Source organism: Tachysurus vachellii, chromosome 2, assembly GCF_030014155.1.
Source record: "Tachysurus vachellii isolate PV-2020 chromosome 2, HZAU_Pvac_v1, whole genome shotgun sequence".
In the NCBI taxonomy this organism is placed as follows: domain Eukaryota; kingdom Metazoa; phylum Chordata; class Actinopteri; order Siluriformes; family Bagridae; genus Tachysurus; species Tachysurus vachellii.
In genome coordinates this window covers 26,920,453-26,938,492 of record NC_083461.1, presented here as the reverse complement: position 1 = coordinate 26,938,492, position 18,040 = coordinate 26,920,453, and the positions used below count along the sequence as shown (strand labels likewise).

At 40.3% G+C, this 18,040-nt stretch overlaps 3 protein-coding genes, 1 long non-coding RNA gene and 1 pseudogene across 4 annotated transcripts in view; 2 read left to right on the top strand and 3 right to left on the bottom strand.

Moving 5' to 3' along the window:
• Positions 1–57, top strand: part of cisd2 (CDGSH iron sulfur domain 2) — a 2,271-nt gene extending 2,214 nt beyond the window's left edge. Inside the window, exon 3 of the mRNA XM_060891722.1 lies at positions 1–57. This exon is cut by the window's left edge and continues 429 nt beyond it. The gene's annotated coding sequence lies outside the window, so the exon portion shown is untranslated.
• A 1,552-nt stretch (positions 58–1,609) lies between these two features.
• LOC132841660 (signaling lymphocytic activation molecule-like) lies at positions 1,610–4,912 on the bottom strand. The gene is made up of 6 exons (XM_060864079.1): positions 4,671–4,912; positions 4,254–4,589; positions 2,254–2,541; positions 2,021–2,133; positions 1,858–1,932; positions 1,610–1,731 (listed from the first exon to the last, which is right to left on the bottom strand). Exons 1-6 carry the CDS (start codon positions 4,750–4,752, stop codon positions 1,654–1,656), a joined length of 972 nt encoding a protein of 323 aa, XP_060720062.1. The 5' UTR covers positions 4,753–4,912; the 3' UTR covers positions 1,610–1,653.
• Positions 4,913–9,038: 4,126 nt separating this feature from the next.
• Positions 9,039–10,474, bottom strand: LOC132858131 (CD48 antigen-like). The gene is made up of 5 exons (XM_060888356.1): positions 10,393–10,474; positions 9,976–10,311; positions 9,430–9,717; positions 9,205–9,309; positions 9,039–9,114 (listed from the first exon to the last, which is right to left on the bottom strand). The coding sequence occupies exons 1-5, from the start codon at positions 10,472–10,474 to the stop codon at positions 9,098–9,100; spliced, it is 828 nt and encodes a 275-aa protein (XP_060744339.1). The 3' UTR covers positions 9,039–9,097.
• A 178-nt stretch (positions 10,475–10,652) lies between these two features.
• Positions 10,653–13,551, bottom strand: LOC132841673 (uncharacterized). Its single transcript, XR_009647953.1, has 3 exons — positions 13,326–13,551; positions 11,888–11,921; positions 10,653–10,681 (listed from the first exon to the last, which is right to left on the bottom strand). It is a non-coding gene; the product is annotated as an uncharacterized LOC132841673 (long non-coding RNA).
• Positions 13,552–15,589: 2,038 nt separating this feature from the next.
• LOC132858123 (uncharacterized protein K02A2.6-like) lies at positions 15,590–17,739 on the top strand (annotated as a pseudogene).
• The last annotated feature ends 301 nt before the right edge of the window (positions 17,740–18,040 follow it).

Genomic DNA, 18,040 nt, shown 5'->3' with positions numbered 1-18,040 from the left:
CTGAAATCACTTTGGGGAGAAAAATGTAATAAAAATTGTTAAAAAAATTAAAATTTAGTGCTGATTCTTGTCCCTTTATTGCTCATGATGAAGATAAACAGTGTGAATAAATCTGTTTAAATATTATCTATACTTTATAACTACACGATAAACATGGGATGTTGTAGCCTAGTGTTTAAGGTGTTAGATTACTGATCAGAAGGTCATGAGTTTGAATCAAACTCCACCAAGCTGCCACTGTTGGGTCCCTGAGCAAGGCCCTTAACACTCAGTTGTATAAATTGAAATACTGTAAAATGTAAGTCACTCTGGATAAAGGAGTTTGCTAAATGCCAGAAATGTAATGATAAACAGCCAGCTCTAAATTATTGGCACCTTTCTTTTAAGCGTACTTTTAAGGAGACATTTCATCTTCTGCTGTAGGACTGAAGACACGTTCTGCCATGTGGTGAAACTTAAACCAAGTCTGATGGTCGGACGTCCTCGTACTTTCAGCCACGCGATCCTGTCTTTCTCTTCATTTCTCTATTCTTGTCATTCATCCTCATTTTTCTAATAAATCCTGTGCAGAAGTTCCAAAGGCTATGGTTTGAAAATTGTGGATATTTTTGTGACATGCAGGAACAAATCCACATGGAGGTTAGAGACACAAACACGTCCATATTGTTGCTCTGCATGTAAAAGAGGGAACAATAGCACTGTAGTGGTGATGAAGGTAAAATGCAGCTCCTCATTTGACTCTGATTTACATTCTGTGATAACTTTTTAAATAAAAAAAAGGTTTTATGTCTCTACTGCAACAACATGTGGCTTAACAGATCACACACACACACACACACACACACACATGATCTGTGATTTGTTTGTGAGTATTTTGTGAACAAAGCCTCATTTTTGCCTTAATATGATCTCGACATGTCCTTAAACTCTTTAAAGTCAATAACACTTAATATTTGGTTATATCTGCAATAACTCTGACATCATCAACCTGCTCCATTCATCTTTTCTGTAGCTTTTCCTGCCTTGTTTTTCAGCTTCTTTCAGTTGTGGGCTTTGGTTCATAGACAGCTCTCATTTTTAACAACAAACTTAGTCTTCACCTACGAACTATTGAAGTAATCAATCTAAAAACACAGACACACACCTGAGCAACAAGAAGTACCTGTCAATCACCTGTATTAGTCACACTGTTTTTGATCAACTGAAAAGTGGGAGGGTTCAAAGAAAAGCTGCCATGATGTTTAACACGTTTAGAAGTAAAGATCACAGGAAATTATCTGCGTCTCATAGGGTTAGGGTTAGAGTTAGGTGTCAGTGTCTTCAGTGAATAGCAAACAAACAAACAAACAAACAATATTTACACGTGCTCATGATAAGGATTTGCTTTCTGATCTGCTATCACCTTGTGGTCAGTGTTGGTATTGCACATAGCAGCAATAACAGTGTTGCATAAATAAACGAATTACAAAACTCCTCTTTGAAGAGTAAACTGTTTTTATTTGTAGTTTAATGAAGTACACAGATCGAAAATATTAATTATTTTAATCCAAACTCTACTATTCAAAGGTTATTAAATAAAAATGAATTATAGATCAGTGACCTATAAAAGAAATTGATTAATTATCATGTAAAGTTATATCTATATGTACTGAATTATGTCTGTGTCTCCACAGCTGAGTACATCACAAAGGTATTCAGCTCTTGATCATCTGTTATTCTGGACTTTTCTTCCTGTAAGACACAGCAGTATATTTCATTATCTGAATCAGGTTGAGACTTTGTGATTTTTCTTTAAGGTTAAACTCACTAACACATTTCACATCATGATTATTTGAACAGTTTGATTTGGATGTTTACCTTTTTAACTCTCTCTGCACTGTGAGCTGTAATTGTCATCTCAGTGAAAGTCACTTCCTCAAGTTTCTTTAGGAGCTAAAGACAAGAAATCAGATTCATTGTCTTGAACATGGGAAATGTACAAACTAAACTAAACACCGGAACAGAAAGATGCATTTCTGACCTTGTTGTTTTTTCTTTTTAGCCAAACCCACACAAATCCTGTTAGTATTAGTAGCAGGAAAACTCCAGCTGATATCAGGACAGGAAGCAGTGAAGGAGAACCATCAGATTTGTCTGTGAATATTATGATATAATCAACAATATATCTGACCAATCAGATCACTCCATCATGAATATTCATTATTCTTTTCTTAACTACAGTAAAGTGATGAGAGTTTAGACTCACTGACGTACCTAAGACGTCACAGTGCTGTGAGATGATGAGAGAAGTTGTTTTATTGCTGACAGGGTTTGCAGACACACAGATGTAAGTGTTAGTGTCATTATGTTGTATTTGAAGTGGAAGATTGAAGGGAAAACTGAGATCTGTGTTATTGGTGATGGAGATTCTCTCATTCTCTCTGTACCAGGATAACTTCACATCTTCTCCATTCTCCACAGAACACAGGAGGAAACACGACTCTGTGGAAATCACACTTCGGATTCCTCTTTGCTTTATTATTACTGGAGTTGATACTGGAGCTAAAAACAAAAAGCAGAATGAAAGCCACTGTTTGATTCTATTTCTTATCTGCTCAGATTATTAAACAGCAGGTCATCAGCAGAATTCTCACTCAGTGTAGAAGATCATTTTCCAGGGTTTTTCCACAGAGATGTTCAGTGATGATGTGTAATAAATAAACTCCAGAATCAGTTCTGCTGATGTTCCTGATGGTTAAAGCTCCACTGATTCTGTCCAGCTGCAGTCGCTCTTTAAATCTCTCACTGATGTCTGTAAAAATTTCTCCTTTATGCACATAACTGTTCAATATCTTTTCCTCTGATTTCTCAGGTTCATAAGTCCACAGAATCTGAGCATCACCCTGAATCCCAGTTATCCCAGTATGGAGAGTTATAGTGGTTCCTTCCACTTCCTGCTGACTGACCGTCTCGTCTCCAGCTTCAGACAGTAAACCTGCATCACAGTTTCAGCTTCATCATTTCTCTCGCAAACTATACTGTGATGTGTGATTGTGAAGGAAAAACACAAACTTACAGCACAGCAGGAGAAGAAGAGTCCTGAGAGTCCTGATTTCTGCTACAATATTCACCAGGATGTTTCTGTTTCTCCTCAACATCATTATCAGTGAAGAACATTGTGTTCAGTGCATTAAATTATAAAGTTGTACATATTTAAGCCACTTCACAGGCCTTGTGTAAAAGTATGAAGTGATGATTTTGCAGTCTAGTCGTCCATCACCACTTCCCCTTTACTGTGTGAGATGGAGAGCTGAACACTGAGAACAAACCACAAACCTCTACAATAAATAGAACAACTGTCACTCTGTTATATCTGTTCTCTGCTAATAGTTTTGTGTGTGTTTGGAGGTTGTTCATTAAAAACACATGGACACTGAACACTCGTCAGTAATTATGTGAAACGTTTAGGTACGTTAGCGGCTTGTTAAAGATAAGAGCATTACTCTGCTCTGTAGATTTGTGTCCCATCAGCTGGTATTCAGGCTTAAATGTGTTTCTCTGTTGAATTAATTATGAAGTTGACATTGCTAAAAAGCAGCTTTACAGAAATCCTGATGAAGATAAGATTCCTTATGAACATATCAGAGGTGACAGTGGTGAGGGAAAACTCCCTGAGACGACATGAGGAAGAAACCTTCAGTGGAGGAAGACTGAAAAGGGAAACCATCCTCTTCATGGTGACACCAGACAGTGATTCCTCTTCTATAGCTTTGAGGTATGAAGTCAAACATCAACATGTGTCTGTTGAAAGGATGGTCATTACGAGTATCAGGGTTTTTATGACTACAGAAGAGTTTTTAACTTTTAATCTTCAGTATAAGGTTTAGCCAGTGAAGCCCAGCAGTGACTTTGGTATGAACTGTTTCTAATAAGTGCAGATTTTAGTCCAGCAGAATATTTCACTGCTGTGGAGTTTATAAAGAAATCAGAAAATCCCACTTTTTTTTTGTCTTTGATTTCTTTTTACTGGAGTTAATACTGCAGCTAAGAAACAAAAACGCTTTCATCATCTAAAGAAGAATTAATGTTTTTTTTCTGATTATGCAACAGAATTTGCTTTCAGAAATTCCAGTGAAAAAAATCATTTTCCTGAATTGTTCCACCAATCATATTCCAAGAACTTTATTCCTCATGACTCTTAGGTGTCTCAGTGTAATTATAAAGTTATGAGACTGAACACAGACATGAAGGAGACATGAAACACTTTTACTCACCATAAACACTGACACTGAAAGTCCTAGATGAGATAGGTCCAGTGATAACTTGTAAAAAATAAACTCCAGAATCAGTTCTGCTGATGTTCCTGATGGTTAAAGCTCCACTGATTCTGTCCAGCTGCAGTCGCTCTTTAAATCTCTCACTGATGTCTGTAAAAATTTCTCCTTTATGCACATAACTGTTCAATATCTTTTCCTCTGATTTCTCAGGTCCATAAGTCCACAGAATCTGAGCATCACCCTGAATCCCAGTTATCCCAGAATGGAGAGTTATAGTGGTTCCTTCCACTTCCTGCAGTGTGACCGTCTCTTCTCCAGCTTCACAAAGTAAACCTGTATCACAGCTTCAGCTTCATCATTTCACTCACAAACTATACTGTGATGTGTGATTGTGAAGGAAAAACACAAACTTACAGCACAGCAGGAGAAGAAGAGTCCTGAGAGTCCTGATTTCTGCTACAATATTCACCAGCATGTTTCTGTTTCTCCTCGACATAATTATCAGTGAAGAACGTTGTGTTCAGTGCAGTTGTGTTGCTGCTGTACACGACCTTCCCTTACTGTTAGTTTAGCATCTTTACTGTTCCACATTCATCAGAGCGCTGGGCGGAAGTCCTGTCTCAGTGTGTTCAGTCTCTACACGCTCATTAGACACTTTTCTCTCACCAGTGGAGACGTGCTTTTGATATGAAACGGAATTTTAGATCCATTTAGTGGAAATAAGGTTTAAAATTCCTTGTTTGAGTAAATTACATTTACAACATTTAAGAATTCTAACAAGTAAGAGTGTAATTTCAATAAAGTTCATTAGAACTGAAGACTGAACTGAGTATAAGTTTGTACACCCTCAGGTAGCCATAATGTCACAGGGTTCATTCTTATATGTGAAATTTTAAATGAGTTTAATGATGTTTTATCTGATCTACATCAAGAGATTTGTGTATTGGCCTTAAAATTAGATTAGATTCTGCAAAGTTTAGTACTTTAAAAATTTCACAGTCCTTGTGTAAAAGTATGAAGGAATGATTTTACAGTGTAGTCGTCCATCACCACTTCCCCTGGAGAGCTGAACACTGAGAACAAACCACAAACCTCTACAATAACTAGGACATCTGTCACTGTTTGTTATTAATGTTCTCTGCTAATAGTTTTGTGTGTCTTTGGTGGTTGTTTATTACAAACACACGAGCTACATGTGAATCTGTGTCTAATTAGCTGATCTTTGTTCACATAAAATGTAGAAAAAAAAATAAACTTAAACCAAATCTATCCACTTCTGGATGACACCAAATAGTGCAAATATATGATAAAGTTTTGTTCAGTATGATGAAGGGTGCATTTATTCTGACCCATAAACAATGTGTACAGCTTTAAACAAACCTGCAGTTCATTTTTAACATCTTTAAGATTATTAGCGCAGTTTAGGCTGAGAAATATGCAACATGGATCTTTAAATGTGTCTTAGATTAAAGTGGACATATTACTCTTTTACATCTGGTTCAATTCAAAGATTAATTCAAAAAGATTTGGTTGTCGGTTACTGAGTGAAAGTAGAAATTTCTGAAAGATTCTTAATAAATGTCTTGATGTCTGATCATGATTTTCTTTATGCTCTGTTTAAAACTCTGTATTGCACATAAAACATTAAAACTACACCAGGTTATGTATGTAACCCGGTTTCCTGAGAAGGTAACAAGACACTGCGTCATGGCTGACACTATTGGAATGCTCCTTGCGGAAGTGAAATCATGCTAACCTATTGGCTAAGGAGTTCATGGGACAAAGTGGGGCATGCCAGCAAGACCATAAAAGGGCTTCTATGTCACATTACTCCAGCTACTTTTGTCTGTAGGAATCGCTAGTAGATGCCCCAAGTGTGGCCAGCAACGCAGAGTCTCGTTCCCATCTCATGGAACTGTGTAAAATATCTAACCTGGTGTAGATGCTGGGTCATGGCTGAAGCTATGGGAACACCAATACCAATGCCGCCACACACCGGGAGATGTCTGTCCCAGATGTCGTGAAACGGCATGAACAAGCAGGGAGCATAGCATCATTAACCCTGTAAAACTCAGGAACCAGGGGTGGGGTTAGGTCCAGGTTATATAACCTGATAAGGATGTGTGGAGAGGAAAAACCCACCCCAACACAAGTCTCCTGTAAGGGAATGTCCCTAGCCAAAGTGCAGAGCCATTTCCAGTGTCAGAAACACCTTTAAGGCTGACTCCACTGGCTTAAAAGGGGACGTAGCAGCCCCTGCAGAACTTCTGATAGGTCTGCAGGGGAGACGTGATCTGCAGGAAAAACTCAGCCACCTGTCACTGCACAGAAAGTATAGGATTTACCCCAGGCGCTCGAGCAATGAGCTTAAAACCTGAGAACTAAAACTCGGCACAGCAGGTAGAGACTGTCCTGCTCTGCCAACTTGCGCCCCGTGGAAGTCAGAAGGCCTTCAGAAAAACTGATCCCCCAGCTAACAGCACAGTGATTTCTCAGGCATCAGCCCCTACCTCAGCAAAAGCCTGCTCTCATGCACACTGGGATGCAAATCACTCTCAGCAAGAAAGATTTGGTCTCTACCTAGTGCAAGATCTGGTGCACCAATTGGAACCGAGGGTGTGAGCACAGACTGTCCTAATGATTGATGCAGGGATTCACCAAAAGTTAACATCTGAGTTTAAAGAGGAAGTGTTTCAGTGGTATAAACACAGCCTCTGTCTTCAGGCAATCTGTATGCCATGGAAGACAGGAGCTCCCCCAAATGCCATGGGCAGGGAAACCATGTAGGACCATCCCGAGAAGGGATGCATCTGTTGGAAGAGCCTTGTGACTATGACGTGTCCTAAGACTGGGACCCAAGGTGAGAACTGGGGTCTATCCACATATGAAGGTTATGAAGCCTGAGAAGCGTAACCCTTGTGTTCATTTGTGGGATTGAAAAGAAAAACGACTGCTCCTGAGTCAGAGTTAAAATGGTCTCTAGTGTAGCAAACCCAAAGAAATAGTTTTGAGCACTAACATCATGAGCCAAGCAGCCTTTGGCAGAGAGGCATTGGTCTAGCCGGATGTCCTTTATGACTGAATGGATGGAATTCCAATGCTGGAGACAGACATGCCGGGATTAATGTCACAAACCAGTCCTCAGACCTGATATGTGACACAATGACCTAGAGTGTTATTATCTCAAACTTTTAAGGTCCAGCATACAATTCGGAGCACACAGGTCCAAAATTGGGCACAGCTCTCGTCCTTCTTGGGAACCAAGAAATGCCGGCTGTAAGTCCAGAGGCTCAACCTGTGAGGTGAATATGCCTTACAGTACGTCCCCTTCCGCAGATTCAAGAAAGGTTCATCCTGGAGAAACGAGGTTTGGTCTGTGCCAACAACAGTGAGCAGCACAACCTGAAACAAGAAGGATGGAAGGCAAACTGGATTCTGTAGCCTTTTCCTAAATTATCCAGAACCCACTGTGACACACCCAGCAGAAGCTTCCACGCTGCCAGGTGGTCTGTGAGAGGTGCTAGAGTTTCACTGTGCACACTTAGCCTAGTGCCCTGAAACAGCAAACTGGCAGGGGCTAATTAAGAAGGTCACAACGCATAAGGAAGCTCCTCAGAGTCTGATGCAGACAATAATAATCCCACATTCAGCTCAGGAGAAATTGCAAAGAGAGCTCCCGGCGCCGAAGCGGAGGAATTGGAGTTAAGTGCTTGGCTGGAATACAGACAGAAAAGTACGTATTGAGTTTAGCAACAACGCACATTTTTTTATAGTTCCCTCCACCAGCATGAATGCCACTGGCTCTTTTAGGAAGCAATTCAGTGGCAGAATGCTCATCGTTGAACACATCAAGCTACTCAGAGTCCGATATTTCTGATAAATCCCCATTCCAGTCGAAGCGGAGACATTAGAGTCAGCAATGAGGACAAGAAAAAAAGACTCAACTGTCTCTTGATCAATTTACGGCTCAAACTGTAACCTCCACAACCGAAGCCGTCACGCTGCCTTGACAGACGCGGAACTCCAGCCTGGAATGCAGCTAAGCAAGAGCAGAGATTGTGAAGGTCAATTGCTTGCAATGCACACGATCACCTCCCTTGAGAGCCGAGTGCTCGATATGATAAAGAAGAAAAGACCCTAGTCTTAGACAATATGACAGACAACATACACAGGGATCTTCCTGAAGACAAAAAAGCTGGAGTAATGTGACCTACTGTAGATAACATTTTTTGGTCATGCTGGCACGCACCGCTTCGCCACATGACCTACATTGCAAATAGATTGGCGTGATTTCACACAGAGCTTCCTATAAAATCAGCCATGATGCAGCGTTGAGTTTCCTTAAAAGGGAACGGTGTAAACATGCTTTTAGCACAGATAGACGGAGTGCAATTCAGCAATAACTGTCAATAGTTTTTAAAATCTTTTTATTGTATAATAAAGTAATCAAATAAAGAATATTTAGAGTACATAACATACAGGTTATAAAGATATAAATGTCTTACATAACTCAGTGAGTATTTCTGAACAGTAATTAATTGTCATGTAAAGTTCTTTTTGATAAATAAGTATGTACTGAATTATGTCAGTGTCTCCACAGCTGAGTACATCACGAAGGTATTCAGCTCTTGATCATCTGTTATTCTGGACTTTTCTTCCTGTAAGACAGCGGTATATTTCATTATCTGAATCAGGTTGAGACTTTGTGATTTTTCTTTAAGGTTAAACTCACTAAAACCATTTCACATCATGATTATTTGAACAGTTTGATTTGGATGTTTACCTTTAAAACTCTCTCTGCACTGTGAGCTGTAATTGTCACCTCAGTGAAAGTCACTTCCTCAAGTTTCTTTAGGAGCTAAAGAGAAAAAAATCTGATTAATTTTCTTGAACATGGGAAATGTACAAACTAAACTAAACACCGGAACAGAAAGATGCATTTTCTGACCTTGTTGTTTTTCTTTTTTAGCCAAACACACAAATCCTGTTAGTAGCAGGAAAACTCCAGCTGATATCAGGAGAGGAAGCAGTGAAGGAGAACCATCAGATTTGTCTGTGAATATTTTGATATAATCAACAATATATCTGACCAATCAGATCACTCCATCATGAATATTCATTATTCTTTTCTTAACTACAGTAAAGTGATGAGAGTTTAGACTCACTGACGTACCTGAGACGTCACAGTGTTGTGTGATGTTGAGAGAAGTTGTTTTATTGCTGACAGGGTTTGCAGACACACAGCTGTAAGTGTTAGTGTCATTGTGTTGTATTTGAAGTGGGAGATTGAGGGGAACACTGAGATCTGTGTTATTGGTGATGGAGATTCTCTCATTCTCTCTGTACCAGGATAACTTCACATCTTCTCCATTCTCCACAGAACACAGGAGGAAACATGACTCTGTGGAAATGACACTTTGCTTTCCTCTTTGATTTATTATTACTGGAGTTGATACTGGAGCTAAAAACACAAACACATTAAATACTTTAGTCACATGAAGCAGAATGAAAGCCACTGTTTAATTCTACTTCTTATCTGCTCAGACATTTAAACAGCAGGTCATCAGCAGAATTCTCTCAGTGTAGAATATCATTTTCCAGGGTTTTTCCACAGCTGGAATCCCAGTTTATTCCTCATGACTCTTAGGTGTCTCAGTGTAACAATGAATTTATGAGACAGAACACAGACATGAAGGAGACATGAAACACTTTTACTCACCATAAACACTGACACTGAAAGTCCTAGATGAGAGATGTTCAGTGACGACTTGTAATAAATAAATTCCAGAATCAGTTCTGCTGATGTTCCTGATGGTTAAAGCTCCACTGATTCTGTCCAGCTGCAGTCGCTCTTTATATCTCTCACTGATGTCTGTAAAAATTTCTCCTTTAAACACCTGGCTGTTCATTAACATTTTCTTTGCTTTCTCAGGTCCATAAAACCAAACTATAAGAGCATCACTCTGAATCCCAGTTATCCCAGTATGGAGAGATATAGTGGTTCCTACCACTTCCTGCAGTGTGACTGTCTCGTCTCCAGCTTCACACAGTAAACCTCTATCACAGCTTCAGCTTCATCATTTCACTCGCAAACTATACTGTGATGTGTGATTGTGAAGGAAAAACACAAACTTACAGCACAGCAGGAGAAGAGTCCTGAGAGTCCTGATATCTGCTACAATATTCAGCAGCATGTTTCTGTTTCTCCTCGACTTCATTATCAGTGAAGAACTTTGTGTTCAGTGCAGTTGTGTTGCTGCTGTTCACGACCTTCCCTTACTGTTAGTTTAGCATCTTTACTGTTCCACATTCATCAGAGCACTGGGCCGAAGTCCTGTCTCAGTGTGTTCAGTCTCTACATGCTCACAACACACTTTTTTCTCACCAACGGAGCCGTGTGATTGATATGAAACAACTTTTTAGATCTATTTCGTGGAAATAAGGTTGTAATAATAATAATAATAATAATAATAATAATAATTCCTTGTTTGAGTAAATTACATTTACAACATTTAAGAATTCTAACGAGTAAGAGTGTAATTTCAATAAAGTTCATTAGAACTGAAGACTGAACTGAGTATAAGTTTGTACACCCTCAGGTAGCCATGATGTCACAGGTTTCATTCTTATATGTGAAATTTTAAATGAGTATAATAAGATTTTGTATGATCTACATCAAGAGATTTGTGTATTGGCCTTAAATTTAGATTAGATTCTGCAAAATTTAGTACTTTAAAAATTTCACAGGCCTTGTGTAAAAGTATGAAGGAATGATTTTACAGTGTAGTCGTCCATCACCACTTCCCCTTTTTCTGTGAGAGATGGAGAGCTGAACACTGAGAACAAACCACAAACCTCTACAATAACTAGCACAACAGTTACTGTTCGTTATTCCTGTTCTCTGCTAATAGTTGTGTGTGTCTTTGGTGGTTGTTCATTAAAAACATGTGTTAAATGTGAATCTGTGTCTTATTAACTGATCATTGTTCAGGTAAATGGAAAGAAAAAACAGACTCTAAGGGAATCCATCCACTTCTGGATGACACAAAATAGTGCAAATAAATGATAAAGATTAATTCAATATGATGTGGGTGCCAATAATTCTGACCCATACACCATGTGTGCAGCTTAAAAAATCTCACAGTTCAACTCTGTGTTCTAATTTTCCTGCATTTTTAACATCCATAATAATATTAGCCCAGTTTAGGCTGTGAAATGTCTTTAAATGACTCTTCTAGATCCGATTCACTTCAAAGATTAATTTAGAAAGATCTGTTTGTTTGGATACAGCACGTGACTAGAAACCTCTGGAAGATTCGCAAATAAAATGCCCGGATGTCTGATCATGATTTACTTTATGCTCTGCTTCCACCTTGTGGTCAAACTCTGTATCTTTCAAAGATGTGGGATTTCAGATCAAAACGCTCTGTGTACAAACATGGTTAATAGAAACTGTACCCTAGTTGTGAGAAAGGAATATTCCTGGGCTATAGTAAGGACAGCCCTATAATCCACAGACAATAAATGTGTCTAAACACAGACTAGTGAAATTTAATAAGCAGAACAAGGCTGAACAACAGACACAAACCAATGATGATGACTTAAAGATCAAGAATACAAAAACAAAAGACCTGATAGAGTGCATGAGGGCCTGAGATTCATATCCTGGAAAACAACAGAAGGGATTATTATAGATGCAGGGCTGTCAGGTGTCACGCACTGAATTTGTCACGCAGAAAAACTCAATATTTATCATATATTTAATATGCTGCAGCACCCAAAATGTATCTGTCCGCACCGCTGTCTGTATGGAACCGGGCAGGAATCAAACGTGGTTCACTGACAACACCTGCTCAGAACATTTGACATTTTATACAATAATGAATTTATCATAAATTCTGTGTAATTAAATCTCAGAAAAATAAGGCTACTAACCACCAGCACTACATTGTATAATTTAATATGTTTTGTTTAATTCAAATATTAAGTTTTGGAATGTTTTATGTCATAAATTATCTTTCAGGGGGCAAGTCGGGATGCACCGTATACAAGGGTCGCATGCCGAAAACGTTTGAGAACCACTGGTTTAGGCCTAGCCATATTTTCGTTATCACACGATGACTGACATTTTGTCACATTAAACATCTCTCTCCAAATAGGCTTAATAATTTTATTACCACAAAATAAATTAAAGTGTATCGCATCGTCGATGTTATAGGTCACTTTTAAAATCGTGTCATATTTAATATCCTGGCCATTGATGCATAATCGTTGCATCTGTCTTTCAAAGATGTCAACTAAAAGGCAACTAAGCATTCTCTCATTCGCCATGAGAGGAAAACCCCCTAAAAAGGCCAGGTTACAGGATGCTGGCCCAGAGAAGGTGGTGAAAAGGGTGTTGTTGTGCTTGTGTGGGGGGTTGGAGATGTCACTCTTAACTGTCGTCAAAACTTGACACACACACATACACACACACACACACCATTGTAATGAAGTACACACTGCAAATTACATACATTACATACAGTACATTGAGGAAGTCGTGGCCTAATGGGCAAGGCACCAAACCCCCACAACTGCTCCCGGGCAGCGCAGCATAAATGGCTGCCCACTGCTTCGGGTGTGTGTTCACGGTGTGTGTGTTCACTGCTGTGTGTGTTCACTGCTGTGTGTCTGCATTTTGGATGGGTTAAACGCAGAGAACAAAATCTGAGTATGGGTCACCATACTTAGCCATATGTCACGTCACATTACAACTTAACTTTTTGAAGCCAAAACATAAGAAGCCACATCCTATACTTTTGATCAACATTTATTGTTATTTGTTGTATAGATAGATAGATAGATAGATAGATAGATAGATAGATAGATAGATAGATAGATAGATAGATAGATAGATAGATAGATAGATAGATAGATAGATAATAAATAAATAGATAAATAAATAAATAAAGAAATGAATGAATGTCTAACCTAATGATTAGTTAGGGAGTTTTATTGTTTGTCTAGTCAAACTCTTTCTGTTTAATGTCCAGTTTATTCTGTTGTACAGGGAAGTTGTAAACTTACAGTGGTGAAGGTGAAGAGTCCAGAGTTCTGCTGAAATATTAAGTAGTTTCAGAAGCCATAGTAACAGTTTCCCCACTCACTTTTTCTTTTGTCCTTTCCGTCAGTATCACTGAAGTATATTATTTACAGTTCACCACTCACTTATATGCTGCGTTTAAAACATGCCACATTTTGTTCCCTGAGCTTTATTTTTGGACATGATTACTGAAAGCATTTGAATCTGTGCTGCCCCCTGTAGGCACTGTATGGTTTTACATGACCTCAGGGCTTTGGAAGGAGGAAGTATTTATAACACAGAGAAGTAATGACTTAATAGTATTCACACTAACTGGTGTCAGCATGGATCACATTTCCAGTCTTAGTTTCTTCTTCATATCACTTCAGGAAGATTTATAAAATATGATCTTTAAAATGTCACTCTTGCCTGTCTTTAAAACCTGAGAGCCCTGTAGATGATACCGGTGTGTTAAATAAAAGTGAAGTTACAGACAAGTTATTCGTAGCTGAGAATTTTAACAGGAAAGATTCAAAATCAAAATGGTCATGGTTAGGGGCGGTTCTAGACCTTTTTTAGGGTGTCTCCAGGCCCCTGTCTGTGATCTCAGCCACCCTAAAACTTTAAGTATAATTTTTACTTTCATAAATAAACAATAAAAATTACGTTAAAAAGCAGGAAATGTCGTCGATGGGAAAGAAAATTATTTATTGTTGTGTATGTGGTTAACGCTGTTAATTAAGTACATTTCCCGGAATGCACTTCTTGTTAAATGACAGAGAACGGACAAAATGGCATCAGTATTTGGAAATTTGGGTCCTTTTGAGGAAAGCAGTGAACAGTGGTGCTCTTACACAGAAAGATTTGAGTACTTTGTAGCAGCTAATGCTATTGATGAAGAGAAAGTTGTACCCACATTTTTAAGTGTAATGGGTCCAAAGACATACACACTACTGCGCAACCTCCTGCATCCAGAGAAACCCGGAGAGAAAACGTATGAGCAAATAGTGAACACTCTTAAAACACATTTCTCTCCAAAGCCCTTAGTAATTGCAGAGCGATTTCGGTTTCACAGACGACAGCAGCTGGAAGGGGAGTCTGTAGCAGTGTTTGTGGCAGTGCTAAAAAAATTAGCTGAACACTGTGAATTTGGTGATGTGCTCAATGATACACTTCGAGACAGATTAGTATGTGGACTACTCTGCGAGAGCATGCAGAAAAGACTGTTAACTGAGAGCAACCTGACACTACAAAGAGCAATTGAGCTAAGTGTGTCTATGGAATTGGCTGCTAAAGAAGCCCAGCAATTGAGCTCAAACAGTACAGTGTACAAGATGGAGACAGAAAAACAATCTGAAATTAAAGGCCCATGTTTCCGCTGTGGTAAGACTGGACATTCACCTGTTTCATGCTGGTTTAAGGATATGGAGTGCCGCAGCTGTAAGAAAAAGGGACACATTGAGAGGGCATGTAAAAATAAAACGGAAAAGAAAGAAATGCATCAGAAAAGAGTTTTCAGAAAGAAAGGAAAGAAGCGCATATTTACAGTCGGACAGGAAAATAAAGAGTGTACAGACACCTCTGATGAGGAATTGCCTTTGCATGTGCTCACTGTAGCAGGTGGAACTAAGGCTTATAAAGTCACTGCACTGCTGGAAGGACAGCCAGTGAAAATGGAAATCGACACTGGTGCTGCTGTATCGCTGGTGTCAGATGCAGTATACAGTGAAATACTCAGACACCTGCCACTCAAACCACCTGATGTTGTTCTCAAAACTTATACTGGAGAATCAGTGACCATGAAAGGACTCACCCAAGTAACAGTGGAGTTGAAGGGACAAACAAAAAAACTGCCATTGTATGTGGTTGCAGGTGATTACCCCTCGTTGATGGGACGTTCCTGGCTGGAGCAACTAAAGGTGGACTGGCAGGCCATACACATGATGACACCTAAAACCCTGGACCTCAAAGGTGTCCTTGAAAAACACAGTGAAGTTTTCAAACAGGAGTTAGGCAGCATGGAAGGAATCACAGTAAAATTGACTGTGGAACAGTGAAGCCAGCCAAAGTTTTTAAAGTCCCGGCCCCTGCCATATGCAATCAAGCCTAAGGTAGAGGCAAGCTTGAATGATCTTGTGAAGAATGGTGTGCTGGAACCAGTTAATGTGAGTAAGTGGGCCACGCCTATTGTTCCAGTTATAAAGAAGGATGGAGGCATAAGGATCTGTGGGGATTTTAAAGTTACTGTAAATCCAGTGTTGTCAGCAGAACAATACCCCTTGCCCCACATTAATGACCTCTTTGCGGGGTTGACAGGAGGACAAAGATTTAGCAAAATCGACCTCAACCAAGCATACCTACAGATGCATGTTGAGGAACAGTCCAGAGAACTCCTTACCATTAATACACACAAAGGACTATTTCGGTACAAACGTTTGCCATTCGGAATTACTTCAGCTCCATCCATTTTTCAGCGAGCGATGGATCAGATTCTAGTGGGGCTTCCAGGAGTTGTGTGTTATCTAGATGACATTCTAGTGACTGGCACGGATGAAGAGTCTCACTTACGACACCTGGATGCTACCCTTGCGAGGCTGAAAGAATACGGATTAAGAGTGCGCAAGGATAAATGTGAATTTTTCCAGGTTGCAGTCGAATACTTAGGCCATGTCATTGATGCCGCTGGTCTGCATACGTCCCCATCCAAGGTTAAGGCCATTGTGGATGCTCCAGTACCCAAAAATGTCAGCCAGTTACGGTCTTTCCTCGGCTTACTGAACTATTATGGCCGTTTCATTCCACATATTGCTACGCTGTTGAAACCTCTGCACAAATTGTTATGCCATGAAAATAATTGGAAGTGGAACACTGAATGCCAGGAGTCATTCAAGAAAGCGAAGGAGACACTTCTACGGTCAAACGCACTCACTCATTTTGACCCTGCTCTTCCTATTCAGCTGGCCTGCGATGCTTCCCCGTATGGTGTGGGAGCTGTCTTGTCCCACATCATGCCCAATGGTCAAAAGAGGCCAATCGCGTTTGCTTCCAGGAGTCTGAGCAAAGCAGAAGCAAACTATGCTCAGATTGAACGAGAGGCATTGAGCATTGTGTTTGGTGCGTAAGTTTTATTAGTATATTTTTGGATGGAAATTCACGCTGCTGACTGATCATCGCCCACTCACTGCAATATTTGGTCCACACCATGGCATTCCTGCTCTTGCTGCAAGTAGGATGCAAAGGTGGGCTTTGTTGTTATCAGCTCACACCTACGACATCAAGTACCGAAAGTTGGAATTGCACGGAAATGCAGACGGTCTATCCAGGTTGCCTCTCGCTTCAGCCAGGTGGAACGGGCCCCTATAACAGCCGCGCAAGTGCGCAGGGGCACACGAAACGACCCTGTCCTGTCAAGTGTCGTGGATATTGTCATGACGGGCAAAGAGGAGAGCGATGATCTGGAGCTAAAACCTTACATCTCTCGACGTCATGAACTTTCAGTGCAGTCAGGATGCTTATTGTGGGGGAGGAGAGTGGTTATTCCCCCGGCTTTACGCAAGCCAGTGCTAAAACAGCTGCATGTGGGACACTGTGGGATGGTCCGCATGAAGGAGATTGCAAGGAGTTACTTCTGGTGGCCAGGAGTAGATGGCCAAATTGAGGAAAAAGCTAGGACCTCTATGCCAGCGCATACGTAACACACCACAAATGGCACCGCTGCACCCGTGGGAATATCCTGAAAAACCATGGCATCGCATTCATATTGATTTTGCAGGCCCAGTTGAGGACAAAATGCTGTTGGTAGTCATGGATGCACACAGCAAGTGGCCGGAGGTGGCCATCATGAAATCTACTTCAGCCGAAAAGACAATTGAGAAACTGGGAGAAATTTTCAGTAGTTTTTAATCACCAGTGCAACTTGTCTCAGATAACGGCCCTCAATTTGCATCTCATGAGATGGCCACATTTCTACTGGCAAATGGTGTGCAACATATCACGTCATCACCCTACCATCCTGCAACAAATGGGTTAGCAGAAAGATTTGTCCAAACCATGAAACATGCTTTGAAAGCGTCGCTCGGTCAAGGCACATTCCATCAACGTCTGCACAGCTTCTTGCTCTTTTATCGTAGTACTCCGCATGCAACCACCAAAGTGTCGCCAGCGCATTTGCTGTTCAACCGAGAGCTCAGGACAAGCTTTGAGCTGATTAAACCAGCAACACTCAAAGAAACTGTTCAACGGCAACAAGAGCATCAAGTACAGCGACGGAATATGCGAGCCAAGGACAGAATCTTTGCAACAGGCTCATCAGTGCTTGCTCGGAACTATGGTAGTGGTCCGAAATGGGTTCCGGTTACTGTGGAGGCCCAGACGGGTCCAGTGTCATACAAGGTCAAGACTGCTGAGAATCTTTACTGATCAGTTGCTTGGTGGAGCCAGCACCGTTACAGATGTTCCTGAGGTCACGGATGCCACTGATGAAAATTCTCCAACTTCATTAGTCTCCACAAGGGAGCCTACGATGACCTCAAATGATTCTTTTGCTAACAAACCATTATCTTCAGAAAATGGAAACCAAATAGGACGTCGGTATCCAGTAAGGGAGCGACGTCCACCCCGGCATTTATCGGATTACGCTTAGTTAGGGGCTACCCTTATTGCTTCGGGGCAGAATAATCCCCTAAGGGTAAGCTAGGGTCTGAGGTAGTCTACCCTCATT